Source organism: Squalius cephalus (genome assembly GCF_949319135.1).
Source record: "Squalius cephalus genome assembly, chromosome: 2".
Lineage (NCBI taxonomy): Eukaryota > Metazoa > Chordata > Actinopteri > Cypriniformes > Leuciscidae > Squalius > Squalius cephalus.
The window spans coordinates 30,970,786-30,993,170 of record NC_137123.1 but is presented as its reverse complement, the minus strand read 5'-3'; the positions used below and the strand labels follow the sequence as shown (position 1 = coordinate 30,993,170).

Sequence of the window (22,385 nt, the reverse complement as noted above, 5' to 3'; positions counted from 1 at the left end):
CAATTGGAATCTGATCTAAAATTATTGACGTCCACACTGTGTATCGCAGCTGTTCAGATCCGATTTGTGTGTCCACTTGCAACAATGTCTTTACTAACTTTTCTGGGATGGCAGATATCGATTACCTAGCAGCCTATGAAGGAGTGAGCCAGCTCTCAGATTTCATCAAAATTATCTTAATTTGTGTTCCGAAGATGAACGAAAGTCTTACGGGGTTGGAACAATATGAGGGTGAGTAATTACTGACAGAATTGTCATTTTTGGGTGACCCTTCAAAGTCAAAGTCACGATGTAACAGAAGTAGCAACAGATCTTTTCTTCCATATTTTAACATACATCCAAGTGAAACATGTAGACAGGGTCTTGTTTTAATCCTCTAGTTGTTGATTGGATGGAGGCAGATCTCAATGCGGGCTAGCAGTCAATTGTAAAAAGAAGTGGGTTTATGCGCTGGACAAAAATTACAAGGACAAAAAATGTAATAGAATAAAATGTATGCATGAATGAAGTGTTCACTATAAGATCAATAACATGCATTTAGAAAATGGATAGGTTAAATTTTCATTCCAATGCAACTATAAATTCACCCAAAAATGAGCATTTTAACCAAGACTAGTCTAATATAGCCTAGGTTGTCCTTTTTGCTATTTTAAGTTGTCAGAGAACACTCTTTTATTTGGCGATAAATGAGTGTTTTTTGTAATCAAGGGTTGCTAGTCAGAATGGCATTTCACACTCTAAACTGGGGTAGTGTCGGACGATTAATGTAATGTAGTGGGTAATTGCTGTAATTGTGTAACTATAATTAGTTTAATTATGCGGTTGAGTACTCAGCACTGGAAAGCTGCACTCTGTGCCAAAGGAACAGATACTCACATTTTATCACTGGTATAAGAGCTTCACTTCTAAGTCACCAATGAAATAGTATATAATTGTAAATATTAATGGGAAGGCCAGAGAGACAATAGTTTTCTGTTTGTATGATAAATAGGTCTGATGCAGCAAGGGCCTATTATTTCCCGTTTCCATCTGTGGTTTTCATACTGCCATCAGAATCTCTGTTCATTGCACCTGGTTTTCTCATCCCTCCTGCCATCCCGTTTACGCCCTTCCCTTCATTATTTTTCTGGGCTGATCTCATGGATTGATAGTGTTTGGTTCAAGTGCACTGTAAGGGGACCAAAGGCCATTCCATCCTAACAACCAATTTCGATCAGCCAGAGATGGGCTATAAACCTTAAAGGTGTGGTGCTGTTTATCACAGTAATTCTCAGAAATGAAGAGGCCTTGAGGATTAGAGAGGTGTTCATGAGGCAGGGTTAGATTAACTGCTTGACTTTTTGTTAAGAGTAATACCACCTAGCTAAGTTCTGAGTTATATTATATCACATGAATAATTTTTGTTTGCCATAACTGGATGTGCAGAGATGCGGACTGACATACATAATTAGAAACTGATTTTTTAATTAATTTTTGTTTTTAACATCATTGTTTTATGTAGTTTATTTAGGGCCCTGTGAAATCCATTTTATCTTTTTCTCCCAAATTCTTTTTCACTTTAGTTTTTCTGGAATCCATGTTTTATGTTTTTTTTTTTATTATTTTTTAGGTCTAACAGTAATTCAGGTACAGAAATTGAATAATCAAACGTAAAATAACATTGCATAATCTTCACTATATGAATTAAATGTAGATCAATCCTTGTTAAAGCTACAAAAGTTATTCAGTCAAGATCATTTAGTGATTTTTTTTCTTCTTTGATTAACTTTAATGACACAGATGGTAGCAAGTTGGCTATATTAGGCATCTGTCACTTTAAGACGGGATGCAAGATATTGCATCCAATATATTGACACACATTGGCACCCGGGGTGGCCAATCAGATGTAAGGAGTGTCTGGTGCCAACCTGGACACCCCATTGGCTCCGCCACTGGATGACAGACATGTCTGTTGAGCACATGAATGCAGTGATCTCGTCAATTCAACTTTATATCTGCTCTCTCACAAATGCTTTCATCATAACTAACAGCTCGAACACGATGTAAATAAGATTCATTGTATAGACAGCGTCATTGATTATAACGGGAGTTTTGGTGACTCGCGCTGTGTGATTGACAGCTCCAGCGATTATAAAGGGAGCATTCTTTGATCGCTTTCTGTATATAATTTAATCCCAATTTAGATAACAGCATTTTGTGGCATTACTGTCGGGTCCATATCTTACAGTAAAAGTATGTTTGTAAAGCCTGCGCCAAAATTGCGACTGATTTACCAAAGAATCCACAGTGAAATATACCGAACAAACAAATAAAGCTCTACTTGGACATTCACATAGTTGAAAATAAATAACCACTTTCCTAGCATTAGGATCCTTTGGAAAGTAATGTTATTTTTAGTCCAGTGATCCTGTATCTCTCTAGCCTGACTACGTCAGACTTCGTACTTCCGCTCAATTTCAGTTCGGACCTTTTTCCCCGTTTTTCTCCGGCCTCATAACAGCCGGCCAACAGTCGGCCAATCAACGAACAGAGGGCGGGCTGAGAGCCGTGACGTAGACGCTGATTGTACCGTGCGTGGATGCGTAGTTTTACTTCACATAATTTGCAAAAGTCGTTCACAGCCATGTTCACTCCGGTATTTAGCTTGATGGTTTTGTTTTCGCATCATACATGTGTTTACAGTGGAAGTTAGATGCGGCTGAGCCTGCGCATAACACACGTCATAACCAAACGTTATGTGATTGGCTTACGGGTAACCAATGATTTTAAACTTCAGACAAGTTTTTCATACCATCTATTTTTTACGACTATGGGCCACCTCTAACTCTGGTTGACTCTGTTTTGATAGGAAAGTAAAGGTGAACGCTTTGTCATAGTTAACCTTGCCTCACCTCACTATAATTCAGGGAGGGGGAAAAAATGAACAAAATACCAGGATTTGCATAACATGACAACGAAAGCTGATTGAAGCAGTGATGTGCATATGACTAGAGTATTTTAATGTAGCTTCTCATTTTAATAAGCCGAAAGCCCAAAGGGCTCTTTGAGGTAAACACAGCAGCATTCTGAATCACATTAGAGCAACAAAAACCTTGGGTTTCAAGGGTTACTTTGCCTATCAACAAAATGCCAAAATAAAAACCTGAAGGGTTTTCTACCTTGTCGAATTTATACCCTAAACTTGGACATGTTCTGGCACATTTATCAACATCAGGCTAAACATGTTATTTAAAAAAAGAACTGCATTAGCTTTATCACTGCTCTTTTAGAAGGCCTTCTGTGTACATTTCTTGCTCTCCACCCCGGCAGGCATGTAATGGTCTAATTCTCACTTGGGAGCCATTATTAGCTCAAAGGTTAGTTCCGTCAGCCTGAATGAATGATACGCCTAATTAAAGTTGATGGAGAACAAGAACAGAAATGATGAGTGGGCAAAACTCTAGCTTCTGTTTCCACGATCTGTGACCCCGTTAAACAGAGATAAAGACACATCAAATTATTTAGATTAGGTTCCATATGAGCCTGTTCATTCAAAATGGAGATGTCAAATTTAAAGCAAGTTAATTAGTGTTACATCAAAGAAACATGACAGATTGATAAGTTAATTGACACGTTTCAAGATTAGTAACTTAAAAGATATACATTTAAAATGGGCAGAACTTGATTTTAAGTTAAGATGTACTTTGTAGTGAGCTGTATTGTCAATACTTTATCGATTAAGAGAGTTATAGTCTTTAATTCAATAGCATTTAAATTTAGTTGCACTGCCTGGTTCAGCTAGATATTATTGTTTTATTTAGTTTTTTTGGAAGTAAACTTGGAGCTGATTTTTGGGCAATTATAGTAATTTTGTTGGTTTCAAATGTTTATCTTAAAAGAAGCGATCATTGAAACACTGCCAGGTCATTTGGGATGATGGGAAAAATGTCCTTTTGACCTTGCCGTGAGTGTTAGTGAGTGGAATAATTTGCATGCTTTGAAATTCGACTAATTGAACGTGCTTTGATGTACAGACCAACAGAAAAATGTTATTAAATGAACTACGGCATGCATGAGAACACTGGATGAATCAACAGAGAATTTAGCCTCCAACTATTTGAAACCAACCCCTCTAAAACAAGCTGACAAACTGAGTTTACTTGTTTTATTTGAGGAGGACAAATGCGTTTGACTATTATGAACTACATATGTAAATATATTGCATTCAGTATGGCATTTAATGCTGTTGTTATATTGAATACGTTATTGCTGTGATGTGTAAGTGCTTGAACCGATTTGTATCCAGAAAATGACTTGTTCAGCTGATGAAATGAAGACCTATCTCAGAGGCCTCATATTATTGGATGATTCAGTATTTCCATTTGCATGCTTGTGCCGTCCTTGAGCAATTCGTTTTTTTGTGCTTACCAGGTTGTGTGCTTTTCAGAATTGAATTGAATTGAATATGCCTTTTAAATTCCAATTAATTTACTGTTTTTGTATTGGTTGATTTTGAATTAAAATTTAAGTGAAATTCAAGGAAACAAGGAAATTCTTCTTTTTTTTATAAGAAAAGCAAAACATTTCAAAACAACTTCAATATTTTGGCTTGACATTTTGAAGAAAGTCTGTAAAGGGATAGTTCACCCCCCCCCCCCCCAAAAAAAAAAAGATTCTGTAATTATTTACTCACTATCATGTCGTTCTAAACCTGTCTTTCTTCTGTGAAAAAAATATGTATTTTGGGAAATGTCTCTGTATTTTTTGTTTGTTTGTTTTGTTTTTTACAATGGAGGCCAATAGTAACCAAATCTGCTTAGTTATCTTCTTTTGTTTTGTAGAAGACAGAAAGGCATACAGGTTTGAAACAACATGAGGTGAGTAAATAATGGCAGAAGTTTTATTTTTTGGGTGAACTATTCCTTTAAGTTTGAAGGGTTATATTGTTGAATTTGTTTGAATTGCAGCTCAGTATATATTCACCTTCCAGCTTTTCAGAATTCCTACATTAAAGGGATAGTTCATCAAAAAAATTAAATTAGCCCATGATTTACTCACCCTCTAGCCTTTCTAGGTGTATATGACTTTCTTATTTCAGACGAATACAATCAGAGTTAAATTACAAAATGTCCTGGCTCTTCCAAGCTTTTTAATGGTAGTGAATGGAGGATGATTTTTTTAAGCCAAAAAAGTGCATCCATCCATGATAAAAGTAATCCATTCGGGTCCATGGGGTTAATAAAGGCCTTCTGAAGCGAAGCTATGCGTTTGGAAGGTAAAACATTTTTGGGTGAATTATCCCTTTAATTTTCTGCATTTGCTCTCTATAGATGCTGCTTTAGTACTGATTTTGTAATCTGTTTGCTTTCAGTGGAGTTCATGTACCTGGATTTGGCCTCTTTGACATCTGTGCGGCAGTTTGTCCAGAGATATAAAGCCACAGGTTTGCCACTACACGTCCTTGTCAATAATGGTATGTACATTCCTGAATTCCTCTAGCATTAGGCAATTTCCCCCCTTAAAATGCATCATTAGACCACAGCAAGTGTGCTGTATTATTTGTTATTCTTGTCATATTTGCAGTGTCTAACATTTTTAAATGTTTATATTTATATTTCATATTTCGCATTTTCATATTTATTTATTTAATGATTTAAAGAATTCTTATTAACAGTAATTTTACAGCGTTTATTACATTAGGTTAATATAAATCTTTATATTGTATAGATTATATGTATTCACATTATATGTATTAAAATTAAAATTAATGTATAATGAACAAACATGAAATTACAATACAAGTTTCAAAATTGCTATTCATTGTTAGTTCATGATACCTAATGCATTAACTTGTAAAGTCTTAACTGTAAAGTGTTACTTATTTATAATTTATAGGTTGTCTCCTATAAACGGTCTTAAAATCTCTTGCGTCCTCCTAAGCTCGCTCTGTTGGACATGTCTGGTCTGTGTCCTGAGGGCCTTAGGGGTTGTTTGTTTTAACTGAATGACTTTTATTTAGAAGCCTGCCCGAGGGAATGTCTCAAAATGACAGGAACAGTCAAACACTGTCCTCTCCCTAACCGAGAGAATTAATAATTCACGCTCCCCTTTTCCTGTTTGTTCTCTATGGCGTACACCCCTCCCTTCTGATGCCAGCTGATGGGTCATCATATTTGCGCCACCCCGTTAAGGGTCTAATGATGCCGAAAGGTCAACGCTTGACCCCTCTAGTGCTCTGGCTGGACAGGACACTGCATGTGTCTGAGGAAGAGTCGAGGGACATTGATTCTCTCTTCAGAGAACATGGATCGATAAAATTAGGATTCGTTAGGTTCAACTTTCCAGTGTGAGTGTAATTAAAAAACGTACTGTTTAATGTTCATTTAATATGCTGAGGACATTTTTATAATCCTGATTATTGTTTTCTCCTGCGAACTGAGCTGTAATTCTGTTAAGAGCAAAATAATGATGAAACATGTTTTCAAGAGCAGAGGCTTATTCCCGCATGAATGCTGGTGCTCAATCTCGGCCAGGGTTTTAAACCAGATTACATCCATTTAATATTGGGATTCACCAACTTTAATTATCTTGTGGTCGCTCTTTATAAAGACATAGAAGTACATTTTTGTAGAAGGGTATGTTTATGTGGGAATGTGATGCATGATGATCTTCACATCTTTTCATTTTCTTCTCAGCGAGAACATGAATTAAGCAGAAAGAGGCACATTAAGAACTTTAATGGAGGAAATGGTTATTCGCTTGTTCAGTTTCATATGAAGACATCTCTGATATCATTCTCTGTGTGTGTTAAAAGCCGTTCAAAAAGATGTGAATCAATAAACCAGCAATACTAAATTCACGGTATTCAGACAGCTGCATGCAGTACAATGTTCTCCGAGTGCATTTTCATTGCTTTTCAAAACAGTGACTCAGAAATGACTCATGAGTCATTTTTAAGGTGTGAATACTTGATCAAGCATAGTAGGATTCTTCCTGGTGTCCTGCATATTCTGTTTGTTCATAATATATCAGCAACGATGTTCCTTTATGTATGCAGCTGGTGTTATGCTTGTTCCGGAGAGGAGAACAGAGGATGGATTTGAGCTACACTTTGGGCTAAACTACCTGGGCCATTTCCTGTTGGCCAACCTGTTGCTAGATGTCCTGAGGAAGTCAGGCAAACCTGGGAAATGTTCCAGAATAGTTATTATGTCTTCAGCTACCCATTATGGAGGAAGATTAACTCTGGATGACTTGCAGGGAAGGTTAGAGCTTTACTGTATTACACTTGAGATTCTTTTCTTACCTCAAGCCTTTTTGTGAATGGAAGGGATGAATTGATGCATAATTGAATAGACGAAGATTTAGTTTTCCTACTTGTTTTTTAAAATCAAATTTTATTCCGTATTGTTTGGCACCACTGCTGAATCTAGTTCTACATGCAAAAGTCATACAATTTTTATGTTCTATTTTTGCAGTCTGAATTCTGAATTTATTCTGAATTGTCTACTCTGACTGCACACACAAACAAAAACATACAACACAGTCATTGTAGTCATATTAAAAACAGTGTGTTCTTTTTCAAACAATACACTCACTGAATCCACCGGTTGCTGAATTAAGATCTCACTTTTCATTACTCATTCCCAACTGAGAACCATTACCGTGTTGTTTGTGCTGTGTGGACTATATTATGAAATGTGGTTTGTGAGACTTAATCCGCATAATTACCTACTTGTTAAATAATAATAATTAAAAAACAACTTGACAAATGTTTAAAAAAGCAGTATTGTTCAAACAAAAAACAAAAAAGTTTGAATGGGTGGGTGAATTATTATTATTATTATTATTATTATTCTTTTTTTAGTCTATTTAGCTTATTTTAATGCTTGTTTTGTCTTGTTATAATTCATTTTAAGTTATCATGAGGCACACTGGTTGAGAACCTCTGGCATAAACAGAGTTGTGTAAGAAAAATGAATATATTAGTTATATTAGGTATATATCATATATAAAAGTAAAATCGTAGGTGGAGTTTCACTTTGTGCATCGAGGGGTGAAAAAAAAGAAGCCTAAAGGCTTATTGTGTGCAAATATGAAAACAATAGGCTATAAAAATTATTTTGAGACAAACATCTTATTTTCCACTATATAGTATCTATACAAATATACAACACTTTTACTCAAAGGATACAAAATAAAAGCTTACCTGATGCAGAAGTAGCTGTTTTCTCCCCTAACTTGCTTATCTGATCAACTATCAACTATCTTGGCCTACAATTTAGCTAGACTGCTTGCAAAGGGGGAACAAAAAAGAAGTATTGTAAATTGCCACACACTTTTAAACTCTGGAAAAGAATGCATGCGAAAATTAAAAAAATATATGACCATTTTAGGTTTCAATATGGTTTCAATATGTAAAATAATTTAGCCATAATTTCATAACTCTGCACATTAAAGTAATAAGATTAGATAAAAGTGTGTTGGTTTTTTTCATCACTTATAGACTAATGCTGCATTCACACCATGTTGTAATTACCGTAGTTTCAAGATAACAACACATGACGTTCTACTTGGAGCTGTTCACGTCCTCAGACTGGGAATTATGTGTTTCTGTGGCAACACTATCAACGCCTAAATTAATCTACAAGCTCTATAAGGATGTGAACGCTTTTTACAAGTTGAAATCTCGTAATTACTTGAACGCACCTTAAACAATTATCCACCACAAAACTCCAGCTTATAGCTATAATGGTTATTGCTGTTTGTTTGTATTTTTCAATAGATATTGGCTATTAAATGCTCATATACATTTAAATTATATTTGCCATCACCACTCTGTCACGATGGGTGGCTGAAATGAAGGCGCACGACGATGTAAACAAAACAAAATAGTATTTTAATTGTAAATGCAAACAAGGAAACATGCAGGAGATAAACTTGGAGACACGGAATAGAACAACCACTCCAACATAGACGTAAAACAATCCAGGACAAAGAATTGACAGAAACTGAGGGCAGAGTACTTAAGTACAGAGGGCAAACAAAGGAGCTTATGAGTTCATTAACAAGGGACAGGTGATTGAGATGAATCAATGAAACACTTGGAAAACTGGGTCAACGGAAAATGAGTGAAACAGAAATGAACACAATGAAAACAAAGACAAAACATAACCCTGACACACTCACTTAAACTGTTAAATGTTCTTCATTTTTAGCAGATCTCAAACTGAATGTCCATTCATACGGTACATTATAATGTTGTGATGCCTAAATAATTGCTTTTAGTTTATTTAGACAAAAAAACTATAGAATATAAAATATAGAACAATTTATTACCAAGTATAGAGTATTTGGCCATTTATCAGTCGAAATAATATTGACTTGTCTGTATTAGCCGGAATTTTAATATTGGTGCATCCCTAACATTCTTAAAAGGCGAAAATATGTCTCATATTAAACACAGATCTTCCTGTAGTGCAGATAAGTTCATACTGTCCTATTTATTCCTCAAAATATTGCCACTGTTCTAACCTATTTTTCTCAGGACTGCTTTTATTGCTTTTCAATCTTGAGTGTCCTCATCCGTTACTGCAGTAATGTACTGCAACTATTCAAGGACACAGTCGCTATAACATGCAGTGTGATTCAGAGCACTGTTTTATTGATTGACTGAATTCTGCAAAGCCTCCTGGGAGGCAGAAAGGGGGCGGTTATGAGTGTTACAATAAATACTGACAAACAACAAATCTAATACAGCAAACAAGGTGCCCGCTTGCAACTGATGGTGAGTTCTTGTCACGCTGTATGTTAAGTGTGTGTGGTTGGCTCATGCTGTGGGTTGGCACAGAAGATTCCTAATAAATATGTCCTTCAAGGTGAGAGAGGAAGGGGTGGGCGCAAAGACATGCTGGTATAAATAACGGATAAATGAAGCAGCTGAATGATTAGACATGGATTCTTCATTCTAGGGCATTCTAGGACTTCGAAACATGCATAGAAAGACAAGATATTGTAATCAATTTATGGTTTGTTAATGTGAATATAGCAATTAGGCACCAATGCTGGTAAAATTTCACAATTCTTGATGCTAATTTCAATACCACAACTAAAAGTGATATGCTGTTGAACAAATTATTTTATGAGTTAAATGTTAAAATACATATTGGCCTGGTTTCACAGACAGGACATAGATTCAGCCAGGAGTAGGCCTTAGTTAAATTAGGACATTTAAGTAGCTTTTCTAAACATGCCTTAGAAAAAAGAAAAAGAAAAAAGAATCTGCAGCGGTCAAGTAGGAGCTCTAAGAAAATTCCCTGCTTAATATTTGAAATTACGAGCTCTACGAGGATGTGAACGCTTTTTACAAGTTGAAGTCTCGTGATTATGACATTTCAAAGTGCAAGGTTTTGAAAACTATGCTTTTACCGTCTACATGTAAACAACAAAATTGTGAATTTGTGAAAACAGTGACATCATACGTATGTATATTACATGTTCACATATGCGTATTACAGGGTGTTTCTTGTCAAAGTGACATCGCCAACTACTGGCCTGGCACGGAAAATCAAGCCTTTTGAGTCATTTTCACAGATCCGCGTGGATCATCTGTTTTTAGTACATTGTTGTCATGTTTGTTTTGTTTATTTTTTTTTTTGCTGTTTGTTTTCTTTAATCAATATTGGCTATTTAATTGTAAAATTGCTCATTTACCAGTTTTTACATTTCAATTATATTTGCCATCATCTACCACGCACTTAAACTGTTAAATGTTCTTCATTTTTAGCCTATTTAAAACTGAATGTCCATTCAGTACATTATAATGTTGTGATGCCCAAATTCCAATTTCCAGTCGTTATTGTTAATTAAAACTAAAACTATATATATATTTTAAAAAAAATTCATTGAAATGGAGCTGAAATAAAATAAAACAAAAATATTAGATGAAAAAAAGAAAAAAATCTATATAGAAATATATTAAAAAAACACGGACAAAAAGCACATAACACAAAAATTTCTAAAACTTTAATATCAAAATGAAAATTAAAATGAAATGAAAATGATTCAAAATACTAATAAACACTATAATAGTAAGTAATACCAAATAACGCTGGTTTAATGTTGACTAAGATTCACTGCTGTTCTGAATGATCTGACTTGAAGCAACAACACATCAACAAGCACATTCTTGTCAAAATGGGTTTGCAAACACAAATTACAGTAAACAACACATTAATGGCTGTTGACACCAAAATAGCTGCATAACTATGCTCAAGGCCTCTTTCTTTTTTCTCCTGTTGTCTCTCTTCCTCAGGATGTGTTATAGTGCCCATGGTGCATACGCCCAGAGTAAACTGGCCCTGCTGCTGTTCTCCTACCACCTGCAGGACCGGTTGTGGGTCAAAGGAGACCCTGTAACGGTTAATGCAGTGGACCCAGGCATGGTGGACACAGCCCTGTATGACAATCTGTGTGGCCCGGCCCAGCTAGCCAAGAAGCCTTTCGCTAAACTGCTCTTTAGGGTAAGGGAAATCATTTTGCCCTCTATAAAATCTCATTAGTCAAGTTTACTGGAGGATAATAATTGCCTGTGCATATTTGGACTGCCTTATTTTATTTAAATCGCTTGCCAAACTTTGGAAAGTCAGCCAAACTAGGTCTGAGTCACTAGTGTGATGGTTTATTCAGGCACCTGTCTGGGCTTGGGAGAAAATTCTTGAGGCTTCAGTTTTCACTTGTGTTTGGTAGGGCTGGACCCGAATCGTTCGGTGGGTTGGTATTCGATTTGAAAATTTGACATTCGAATATTCGTTTATTTTTTTGTTTTTTTTTATTTTTTTTTGCACACCTGGGATCCCTTGCGAAACGGTTCTCATTCGCGCTTGAATAAGGCCGGCGACTCACTGGCTGCGTGGCGTGTCCGTTTTTACCGGCTCCCATGTTAACAGGTTGGAGTTTGCACACTGCCTGCGAGATGCGTCTCAGGCGCGGCTCGAGCCACGCGGAAAATGTGCATGCTAGAAATAGAACCGATGCTTAAGTGTTCCAGCAACGGGAGTGTTCTGCGCAGAACAGCGGAGTTTGTATGGACCGAAGTGCATGAGCTTGTGTTTTGGGTTAAGCTGCATTGCTTTGACATTGTGGAAAATAGAATAATAGAAACAAAATGTATTAGCCTTTTTACCGTTATTATCAATCTAAATTAATCTCGTTTTTAATTTAACTTAATTTCGTTTTTCTTTATTTAAATTTTGTTTTTCTTTATTTAAATTTCGTTTTTTCTTTATTTAAATTTCGTTTTTCTTTATTTAAATTTCGTGTTTTTTTTTTATTTAAATCTACCCTTTACTGTGTCAGTAATTACAAGTCAGAAAAATATTAGACTGCGCCGCTTCCCGCTCGCCCTGTTCTGTAGTTTTACTAAAAGTTTAAATTCTGAATGTGTCGCGTCTCGCGTGTCCATCTATATTGCACCAAATGCGACACTGCACTCCCGTGTGAAGTCGATTGGATGAACGGTTCTCGAAATAATAATAATGCAAATGGACAGACAGACACATAGAGATTCCTGCCTTTATTAGAGAGAAGAATATGTTCAGCACCCTTTCTCCGAAGCTTCGAATATTCGATGTCCATTACTACCGAAGCTTCGAAGCTCAAAAAATGGTATTTGGACCAGCCCTAGTGTTTGGGTTAATTTTTTATTTTCTATTTTTCTTTTTGTGCCACTGCTATTGACAAGACAGAGATAGGACATGAAATGTACAGCTTTCAAGTGGTCGAATTAAAAAATGATATTGAAAAAAAACATCAAATATTTTCATATTATGTGTCATCATAACTGTTAATTGAACAATATTATAAATCTGTGCTATTTTGTTTAAACAAATAAAACGCACTAGAAACTAAAAACAAAAGTTGTATCAAGATTAAATGGATGTTGTAATAGCCATTGATGCTGATAAGGCTAAATATATAAACAAATGCTTGCGTGATAATGTAAAGTATGAAATATATAAATACTATTATTTTGAGATGAATAGTTTATGAGAAAGTCTATAATAGAGTTGGGACAAGTATTAGTTTAGTATTATTGAGATACAATTATAGTTTTTATTCATATTTTGAATGCATTTTTGTTTTTATATGTTCCATTTTCATTTGAGTTAAAATGTAAAAATGTGTTATCTTTTTTCTATCTTGATGTAGTTTTTATTAATTTTTATTTTAGCTCTAGTTTTAATTATTTTAGTACATCAAGTTAAACTACATGAAAATAAGAAATGTCGTAAGCTGAAATAAAACAAGTGAACAATTTTTTTAATATTTTATTTTATTTCAGTTAACGTTTGTTTCATTTTAAGTAACAAATTTATTTATTTATTTTATTTTAGTAACTATAGTAGCCCTGGGTGGGAGCTCTATTATATGAAAGCCCTTTTCATTTTTGCCTAATCTTTCTCATTAAGTAAGTGCTATATGATTGCAAAAGTAATCTAAAATCTAAAATTAAGCAGAAGCAAGCAACCACAATTAAATATCAGCTGATAAATATCCAATATTGAATGATACTGTTAGAATAAATAACTAATATTATTTAAAATGATAACTGTTATTACCTATTGGTCCCAATATGAAATTGCCTGCTTTTGCATCTAAAACGCATTCAGTTTCATGAGTTCATGAATATTCTCCTTTAGATACAGCGTGTCAGTGACAAAGGCTGTTGTGAAAGGTGCTCTGTTGAATGACAACACTTTATGACAAACCCACCTGCCCCAATATGTTGCAATAAGGTATTGTGACAGTGTGGTGTATCCTGGGAGACACTGTTTTCACTCTCTCTTTTCTTCTTTTCCATCTGTCTGTCTCACCCAATCTCATGGAATTCGTCTTGAAATCGAAAGGTTTGGAGCCGCTATGTCAGGGTGAACAATAATTGGATTTATCTTGTCTCTTTGCTTCAAAGGTGTGTGTGTGTGTGTGTGTGTGTGTGTGTGTGTGTGTGTGTGTGTGTGTGTGTGTGTGTGTGTGTGTGTGTTAATCAGACGTGATTCTTTCATCTTCTTTTAGAATATGTTACACCTCTTGAATTTCAGATAAGTGGAAGAAAATGGTGGCAAGAGTGAAAAAATTAAAATAAAGTAATATAGAGTATACAATTACAAATATACAAATATGTATATGGTATTTCTAGATTTTGAATGTGGTTTCATGTTATGCTATATATTATATGCCACCTATACAATAAATACCCATCTGTTTTTGCTCAGTGATGTGTTGTCTCAAAATGATCAAAATTGCTACCATTTTTTCCCCAGGCTGTTTTACTGTCACCCCATAAATTCAGCTGAGTTTGTGGTGCTAAAAGAGCATTAGAGACGAGCAAACATCTATAGCAAACAGCAGCATATGATTGTGTTGAACACTCTGTCAGAACATTATATAATAAATCATGTATGAACAACTATCTTTGGTTATGCGCAATAGATAGCAAATGATAACCACAACAATGGCCAGTGACCTTCACCCTTTTCTCAAGGGGAATTATTTGTACTATACAAAAGATAATTCAATGTGTAATCAGTTGAATACAGATGTAATATCCGTGAATCTCGTACCCTTGTTGAGGTGAGGTGTGTTGATATTGATTTATTGTGATAGTTATCAGCACAGCAATATCCTTTTGCAGGGGGCTTAGTTATTTATTTCAGGTTGAGTCACGGGTCATGGCGTCCATTATGTATGCGGCACAGAAATCGCTGTAGAAAACCCAGAAATTATGGGGCTCAGCGAGGATAGTGTGCTTTATGTGTTTAAAAGAAAAGATGACAAATTATGAATGTCTTGAGGGAAAATGTTGTTATGACTAGACAGCCAACGATTTTTTAAATAGAAAAGCACACCCGCTGTAGAGAATACAATTTTTCGGTACTTGGCAAAAAGAAACTGATAGGAAAGGTTTGTCCAAGAGTATAAAATACTTATTTTTCTTTTCTTTTTTTTTTTTAATAAATATAATGAATTGTTTAAATAGGTTTTCTTCCCTGAAAAGGAGTGCTTCCTGTGCACAGTCTGAACACTGAATGTGAATAACATTTCTGAAGTTTAATTTTGGAACTGTCTGTGTTCAATGAAAAAGGGAGATATGACATCTTTCCTGTAAGTCAAATGCTTTCTCAAAACTGAAGTATATTTTAAACATATTTTACATTCACGCTGATTGTTTTCCACCAGTTCATTTTCACTGAAAATTCAAGACAATAATGCTTTACATATTAAATAGCCATGTGGTAATGTCTATTTTAAGATAATCATGTGAATTATTATGTACAAATACAAGGTACTTCATCTCTGTTGATTATTTTCCATTTTTATTTGGAACTTGATGAATGAAAAAAATACTCAAGTGGTACTTAAGTAACAATTAAGTTTCATTACATTAGGTAATGCATTATTGTATTGCATTTTTACTGCATTTATTAATCCAGGTTAATGTCATTTTACAATTATATTGTTAATTCATGTTGGTTTATAATACTAGTAATGTTCATTTAAACTTGAATATAGTTTATATTTTTATATAAAATAGTCAATTGAGTTCTATTTTAATTCTATATGCGGCATTTATGATGTAGCTCGTCAACCATAATTATTTATAATTATATATATTTTTGGGTTTTTGCAGTTTACTATCACTCCCATCTGTAAATAATGTAAAGTAGTCCTTCATAATGATAGCCATACTGTGTATATACTATATATATACAGTATATCACTTACTGTTGACACATTTCTACCATTGTGCGGTATAACGTCTGTAAATTTTGTGTCCATCCCTATTAAACAGTATATAAAAATGTTGAGTCTTTCTAAAGCGCAGCTGTTGCTCCATTTCCCCTTAAGCACACTCTCCCCGTATGTTCCAATACTAACAGCTCTAAGAGAGAAGCTTTTCTCACACTCTTTGTGATGTATTGATTCGGCTCAGTATAGAGAAACCTTGTGGCTCCTGTAGTTTAATCCAAATTCCAAATTCCCTCAGACGAAAGAGATCTAGAAAATAGAAAAACAGTGCTCAGCCCCAATTGCCTGGCCTCAAACAGAGGCGTTTGAAGTGCAGAATCTGGCACCAGTGTTAGAGAAGATTGGCTGTCCAGTGTAATTGATCCGTCTGGAGGTCATAGTCCAACTGACCATCTGCATATCAATCTCACCAACTGTGCAGCCCAACTTTTAGATCTTCTGATGTGGAAGCAAGCCATAACATTTGCAATTAGAAGGCTAATTTGAATAATTAACCATGGCAGTTGGAAAGCATCACGTGTGTAAACATGAGGCAAGAGTCACATGTGGAAGTGTAAGTGTATTAGTAATTTTCAATTGAATTACATGATTAGCTAGCTTGCAATAAATACAATATTTGAAACAAAAAAAGACAACAAAAAATAAAGATAATTTAACAGTGTTGTGGCAGGCAATTAATGCATTCAATAGACATTACAAAAAGTCAGTATATTCCATTTAAGTTAGTTAACATGTTCCACATGTTCTTGCAACCCATCTGCACTTGTTTTATAATTATTGTTGGTTTATTTAAACATGCACTAAATGGAAATATTTGGCCATTGTGTCATATCAGACTTTCTTTCCAGCAATTTGCATCAAGAGCACAAGATTTTGAGACAGTTTGGGATAGTTCACCTAAAAAATAACATTGTCATTATTTACTCACTGTCATGTCGTTTCAAACCTGTATATCTTCTATGGAACAAAAAAGATGATATTTGAAAAAAATCTCAACATATCCTCTTATTTCTTTTATTAAGAAGGAGAGTCATGCAGGTTTGGAACGACATGAAAATTCTGTCATCAATTACTCTATCCCTTTAAGCTTTTAAAAACACTTATTGCTCTGTTTCATTCAAGTCTGTTCCAACTTGCTGTTTTTGAATGTGTCTTGTGTGAACGGGACACATTCTTATTCCCTGGCTTGCAAAAACTGGTGGGGAATTTATGGCCAGGCCATTTTTTTTTAATAGATTCTTTTTTTTATTAATTAATTAATTAATTGTACTATTGAAGTTATTCTTCATACCAGTAAGCACTGTTTCTGAATTCCCTGAAATGCCTTGATTATAGTCTTGAGTTTTCTTCTAGGAACGTAGACGTCACAGTATTCCTCATTTAAATAATTCCTGCCCAAGGCATACGCAAAAATAAGTGGGGCAAAGCCTGGTTGCGTTAGTTGAAACTGTTGAATGTTATGGTAAGGGATGTGATCATTCTGAAACATGCACAGAGTGTTACTGACAGACTGGCAAGAGAGGTGCTGCCACAATGTAAAAAAAAAAAAAAAAATGTTTTTTGAACATTCAAGCATGAAAATCTATTTTAGTAGACCCAAAAAAACAAAATCAAGACTTTGTAAAAAGTTAATGTATTATGTACAAATATATATACATATTAAATATTCAAAATATAAAAAATTAAAATATTAAAAACAATATAAAATTAACATTAACCTACATTAGAGGTCTCCAATCACTATCCTGCAGTTTATCGCCAATCCTAATTAAACACGTCTGAACTAGCTGATCAAGAACTTCAGAAATGCAAGAAACCTCCAGGCAAGTTTAGGGAGGTTGGAGCTAAACTCTACAGGACATTGCCCCCCCAGAAGCGGGATTGGACACACCTGACCTAATAAATGCTGAGAAAAAAAAGTCAATTGTTCATTCATGATACCTAATTCACTGACTAGTGATAACAAATGAATCCTTGTTCTAAAGTGTTAAAGTTACCAAATGACAAATTGACAGTTCTATACAGATACAATATACAGTATTTGTTTTGTTTTCAGCCAGTATATTTACCAAAGCAACTGCAACTTACAAGACAGTGCACGTATAAGTGGCAATTACCAGAGCTTGCAGCTAGGGATATATGTCAAGTGCTAGGGTAAGATTTCAAGTGCCAAGAAGAACACTACAGAACAAATAAAAGAACACTATAACAACTGCAAACACGCACAAGGAATGTTGCGATGGCTGTCACGTACAAGGATGAGCGAAGTCAAGAGACTAGCAGGAATGCAAAATTAGGATTTTTGTTCCAGGAATCGGGATCATCTTTTCTGTCCTTTGATATTTCATATCCATCGCTGTTTAAATATACTTAACGTGCCCACAGCTGTGTGTGACTTCATCTCTGATTCCTGTCCATCCACAGACGCCTGCAGAAGGAGCATCCACAGCTATCTACGCTGCAGCTGCCTCTGAGCTCGAGGGGATCGGAGGACTGTATCTGTACAACGGTCGTAAGACGGAGTCTTCAGCGCTGTCTTATGATGAGCGGCTGCAAACCAAGTTGTGGAAAGAAAGCTGTGCTCTAGTGGGTCTCCAAAAGGCCTGAGATAACATCAACACTGAGCTCCTGATCACAGAGACCTTGGCTCTCAACTTCAGAAAACGTCCACCTTAAAAAAATTCAACCTCTTGCCATAAGTTAGTTTAGTATCCCTGTTTTCCAATTTTTCATTCTCTGAAACCGTCCCTTGGTCTTTAAACCATCTAGTTACCATTTAGTGTTCACACAAGCCATCCTTTAAGGTCTTGAAGACTTTACCTCAACAATACATGACCAATACTAACAAGTGCACTGTTTTCCAACCTAAAACCTCTCTCTTCCTCCACTTCTTCTCACTTGGGAACTTTCTAAACACTTTGGTTTTCCTGAACTAAGCAAATAAAACTATGATTTTGACTAATAATCTACTATCTTGTGCTCGGCTAAGCCTTTTTGAGTGCTTAATGAATCAGGACCGTCACAATGGCTGTTCCACTGATTTTCCTTTGGAATCCGTCAACAGACTAAAGACAATCGAAGGATAACATGATTAAATGTGAAATGTCAAGCTCTCTAAACTGGGCAAATACCAGCCTATCTCTGTTTATTCTCTTCGTTACCACGCTGGGATTTTACGTCTTTCTTTGTTAGTATAGTTGAATATCTGCAGTGGCTCCTACATTGGGTTATTCCATCCATCAGTCAGTGTCATTCCTCCCTCTGCCTACCACATCTAATTCTCTAAACACAAACTGTATAAAAGCTAAGGGGGAAAAACATTTGTCTGGCTAAGCCCTTCATTTTTCATTCCTCCACTGTGCAATTTGCAATGCTGTGTTTCAAATCTTCCACAAAAGAGACGGCTGCCCTCATGTCAGGTGCCTCACCTTCATCCACCTTGTTTCTCCCCAAGGGAAATATTTCGCCCCAACTGTTCTGTTTGTGACTGTGACGTGCTTAGAATTTGTGATTCCAGTGTGTAATTATGTGGTTGTGGTGTTCTTTTCTTTTTTTTTTTAATCTTGCTTCTGAGCAGACAATGAAACATAAACATTTAAAATATGTGCACTTTTTTTTTTTTTTTTTTTTTTTTTATGTTGAGTCTTAACTTTTAAATATATTCCAGCTATTATTATTATTATTATTATTATTATTATTTAATAGATATTTATCCAAGGTCAGTGTGCAATTGCAAAACAACTGATCGAGTCTTGAAATAATGGAAATTTTTCCGATATGAGATGTTGCTTCATAAATATCAATATATAAAAGTACTGTAAAATGAGTTACTTTCTACCTGCTGGTGTCTGTAACAACTCTGAGGTGTTGTCTCGACTTTGGCTGCTTTGGATAAAGTGCTATTTTGACCTGTTAAATTCTAATTTAAATGTACTGGTGTCAAAATGTGCCTGTCATTTGTGTTTTTTATGTGGTGTCAGTCATGAAGTTGACCAAATGCATTCCCATTCAGACATTTCAGCATCTCCCAAATAATTCTGTTCCTTTTCTTTATTGTACAATGAACAGGATATGAAGCTTTTGGGTCAATGAGAGACAATTGCTTTTGAGAATTTGCTTTTATCAACGCCTAGTCTTGCTCATGGTACTGTAATTATGCACTAATTGAAGTGCGGCTGTATTATAATGTATTTAGCATTATAGGAAGTGTAATTAACTTCCATGCACTGATAATAATGATCCAATAGATTAATTATATGGTTGTGACAGAAATAAATTAATAATATTTGGAGGCACCAAATGGTTGACGATAAACGAATCGAGAAACAGTCTCAGTACAAAATGTGTAAAGAGGATTTTGCGTACTTAGCTCCTCAGCCACATGCACTGTGAATGAGCCCAATGTTTCTGTCATTTGTGTGTGAAAGAGAGGGATAAAGATGGAGAAAAGAGTGGAGCATTATCTTGCCAGGAGACTCTGAAGTGTCTCATCTTCAGCTCTTGTAGAAAACAGAGTAAATGATGTTCTCTTCTAAGGCTCTTGTCTAAATAAAAACACTGATTTCCCTTGTTGCAGTAGCTGTTTTTCCCCCCTGCCTAATGTTCTGCTAATGGTGAAGTGTAAACGAAAAAGTGAGATGTAAAATCCAATTTATGTCGTGTGGGTTTTAAAAATTGGGCAGAGCCGGTGAATTGCCATTTCAAGGACACAGAGCAGAAGACATACAATCTACGTGCTCTGTTAACTTGAATAGAATAAAAAGGGCTACATTTATCCTTTTGTCCAGGCATTTCATTTACATTTTTTCAAGTTCTGTCATGAACTTCATAGTCACACGTAGGCCTAATAATATGTGAAAGTGTTGATTTATTAATTTTTTTAAGTAATAGTTGTACGTTTTGCTTTTCAATCATTTAAAGTACCCATAAAACATGGAAACCCAACATATGTGTGTGTGTGTGTGTGTGTGTGTGTGTGTGTGTGTGTGTGTGTGTGTGTGTGTGAGAGAGAGAGAGAGAGAGAGAGAGAGAGAGAGAGAGAGAGAGAGAGAGAGAGAGAGAGAGAGAGAGAGAGAGAGAGAGAGAGACCTGAAATCCACCACAGGAGCAGATGACTCATTTTAGGTTTTTCTGTTATGAATGCCTTTGGCAGTTTGTGGGACATCCATCTCAAGCACATGCACTGATATGCAAGACTCACCTCACTCACATATTTAAATACTAACACATTTGATTGCTTTTCAAGTGATACTTTTAAATTCGAGCCCTTGCTGATCAGTTGTATGGTTCTAATTTTAAACCTAATCCTCCCAAACAAATTCTTCAAGCATCAATGATTCTATTGATTTGTATTCCATATAATCAATGTAGTGTAGTGTCTGGACCCATCAGACACACAATTATTTATTATAGTTAATGAATAATAGACCAAACCCCCTCGCCCAAAAAGCAAACTATGTGTAAGAGTTCTGTGGACAACCCCCGAAGAGCAACTAACCCCCAAAAAACCGCAAAACAGGCCTCTGGTCACCATAGCAGAAAAGCCATTTACAACCAAAAGGAATGTGGAAAAAGTAACTTTCAGTCCATTTCCCTAATGAAACACACATAATGCATGAAAGGGACTCTTTCCATTAATTCATAAGTAAACCTTCTATGAATGAATAACATGCATATCTCCAGGACATTGTGTGTATGAATATTACTGTCTTATGGTGTCTTTTGTATTGTATACTGTTTTATGCATTTTTTATGATAGAACCACTAGTTAATGTAACCTCATCTGTACCATGCATCCTTTCAAAATAATCCTCATTTAATGCCTTAAACATTGGTGTTCATCACCTCCTCATAGCATGCATTGGGTTATTGTTATATTAATTCAGAGTATGAAGGGACACAAACTGCCAGCCCACTCTAAATATATATATTTATATTGATATTGCTGTTTTCTCATTTTTGGTGTGTGAACCACACGAAATCGAAATCGACCAAATCGAATACTCTCTGAGTAGGTACTTCTTTTGAGTAAGTACTCTAAAAGAAAAGTACTTTGTGACATTCTGTAGTATGAATGTTATTCGGTTATATCATGTTGTCATTGTCATCTCACCTATGGTGTCACTTCACTGCTGTTCACGAATATATATATATATATACCCTATGCCTATTATATCCTATTGCCTAAGCAATTGTGCTCAAGAAGAAAATATATTTCTGTTTCTGAGTCCCCACGTAGGGTTGCGACCTCTGGGTACCTTGAACTATGTTGCAATCAGCCCATCATTTTTCTCTGATTTTAGGTGTGGGTTAAGAACAGTGCTTATTTGCTTGGAACATCATTATAGAACAGAACTTATACAGGTAATGACATTATTCCACAAACTCACCTTAGCGGTGACCAGCAGGTCCATCAGTATTCCTTTAACTCTATTAGTCATATATCAGATTTGTCCTTGATCAATCCTCCTGCTCTATTTCACTCTCAATGGGATGGATATGTGATATGTGCAGAGAGCCATTGTCTTATCCATAAATCTCTGATTAGTTTCCAAAGCCACATTAGCGTGTAAAGGAGTGTGTCTGTGTATGCGCTTGAC

General features: G+C 35.5%; 1 protein-coding gene across 2 annotated transcripts in view; it reads left to right on the top strand.

Moving 5' to 3' along the window:
* Positions 1-20,480, top strand: part of dhrsx (dehydrogenase/reductase (SDR family) X-linked) — a 58,827-nt gene extending 38,347 nt beyond the window's left edge. For both annotated transcript variants that reach the window (XM_079852547.1, XM_079852546.1), the window contains 4 exons: positions 5,351-5,452; positions 7,037-7,244; positions 11,294-11,501; positions 18,211-20,480. In XM_079852547.1, coding sequence (XP_079708673.1) covers positions 5,351-5,452; positions 7,037-7,244; positions 11,294-11,501; positions 18,211-18,393 — 701 coding nt within the window. In that variant the 3' untranslated portion in view covers positions 18,394-20,480. The remainder of the gene's footprint in view (positions 1-5,350; positions 5,453-7,036; positions 7,245-11,293; positions 11,502-18,210) is intronic.
* Positions 20,481-22,385: the final 1,905 nt, after the last annotated feature.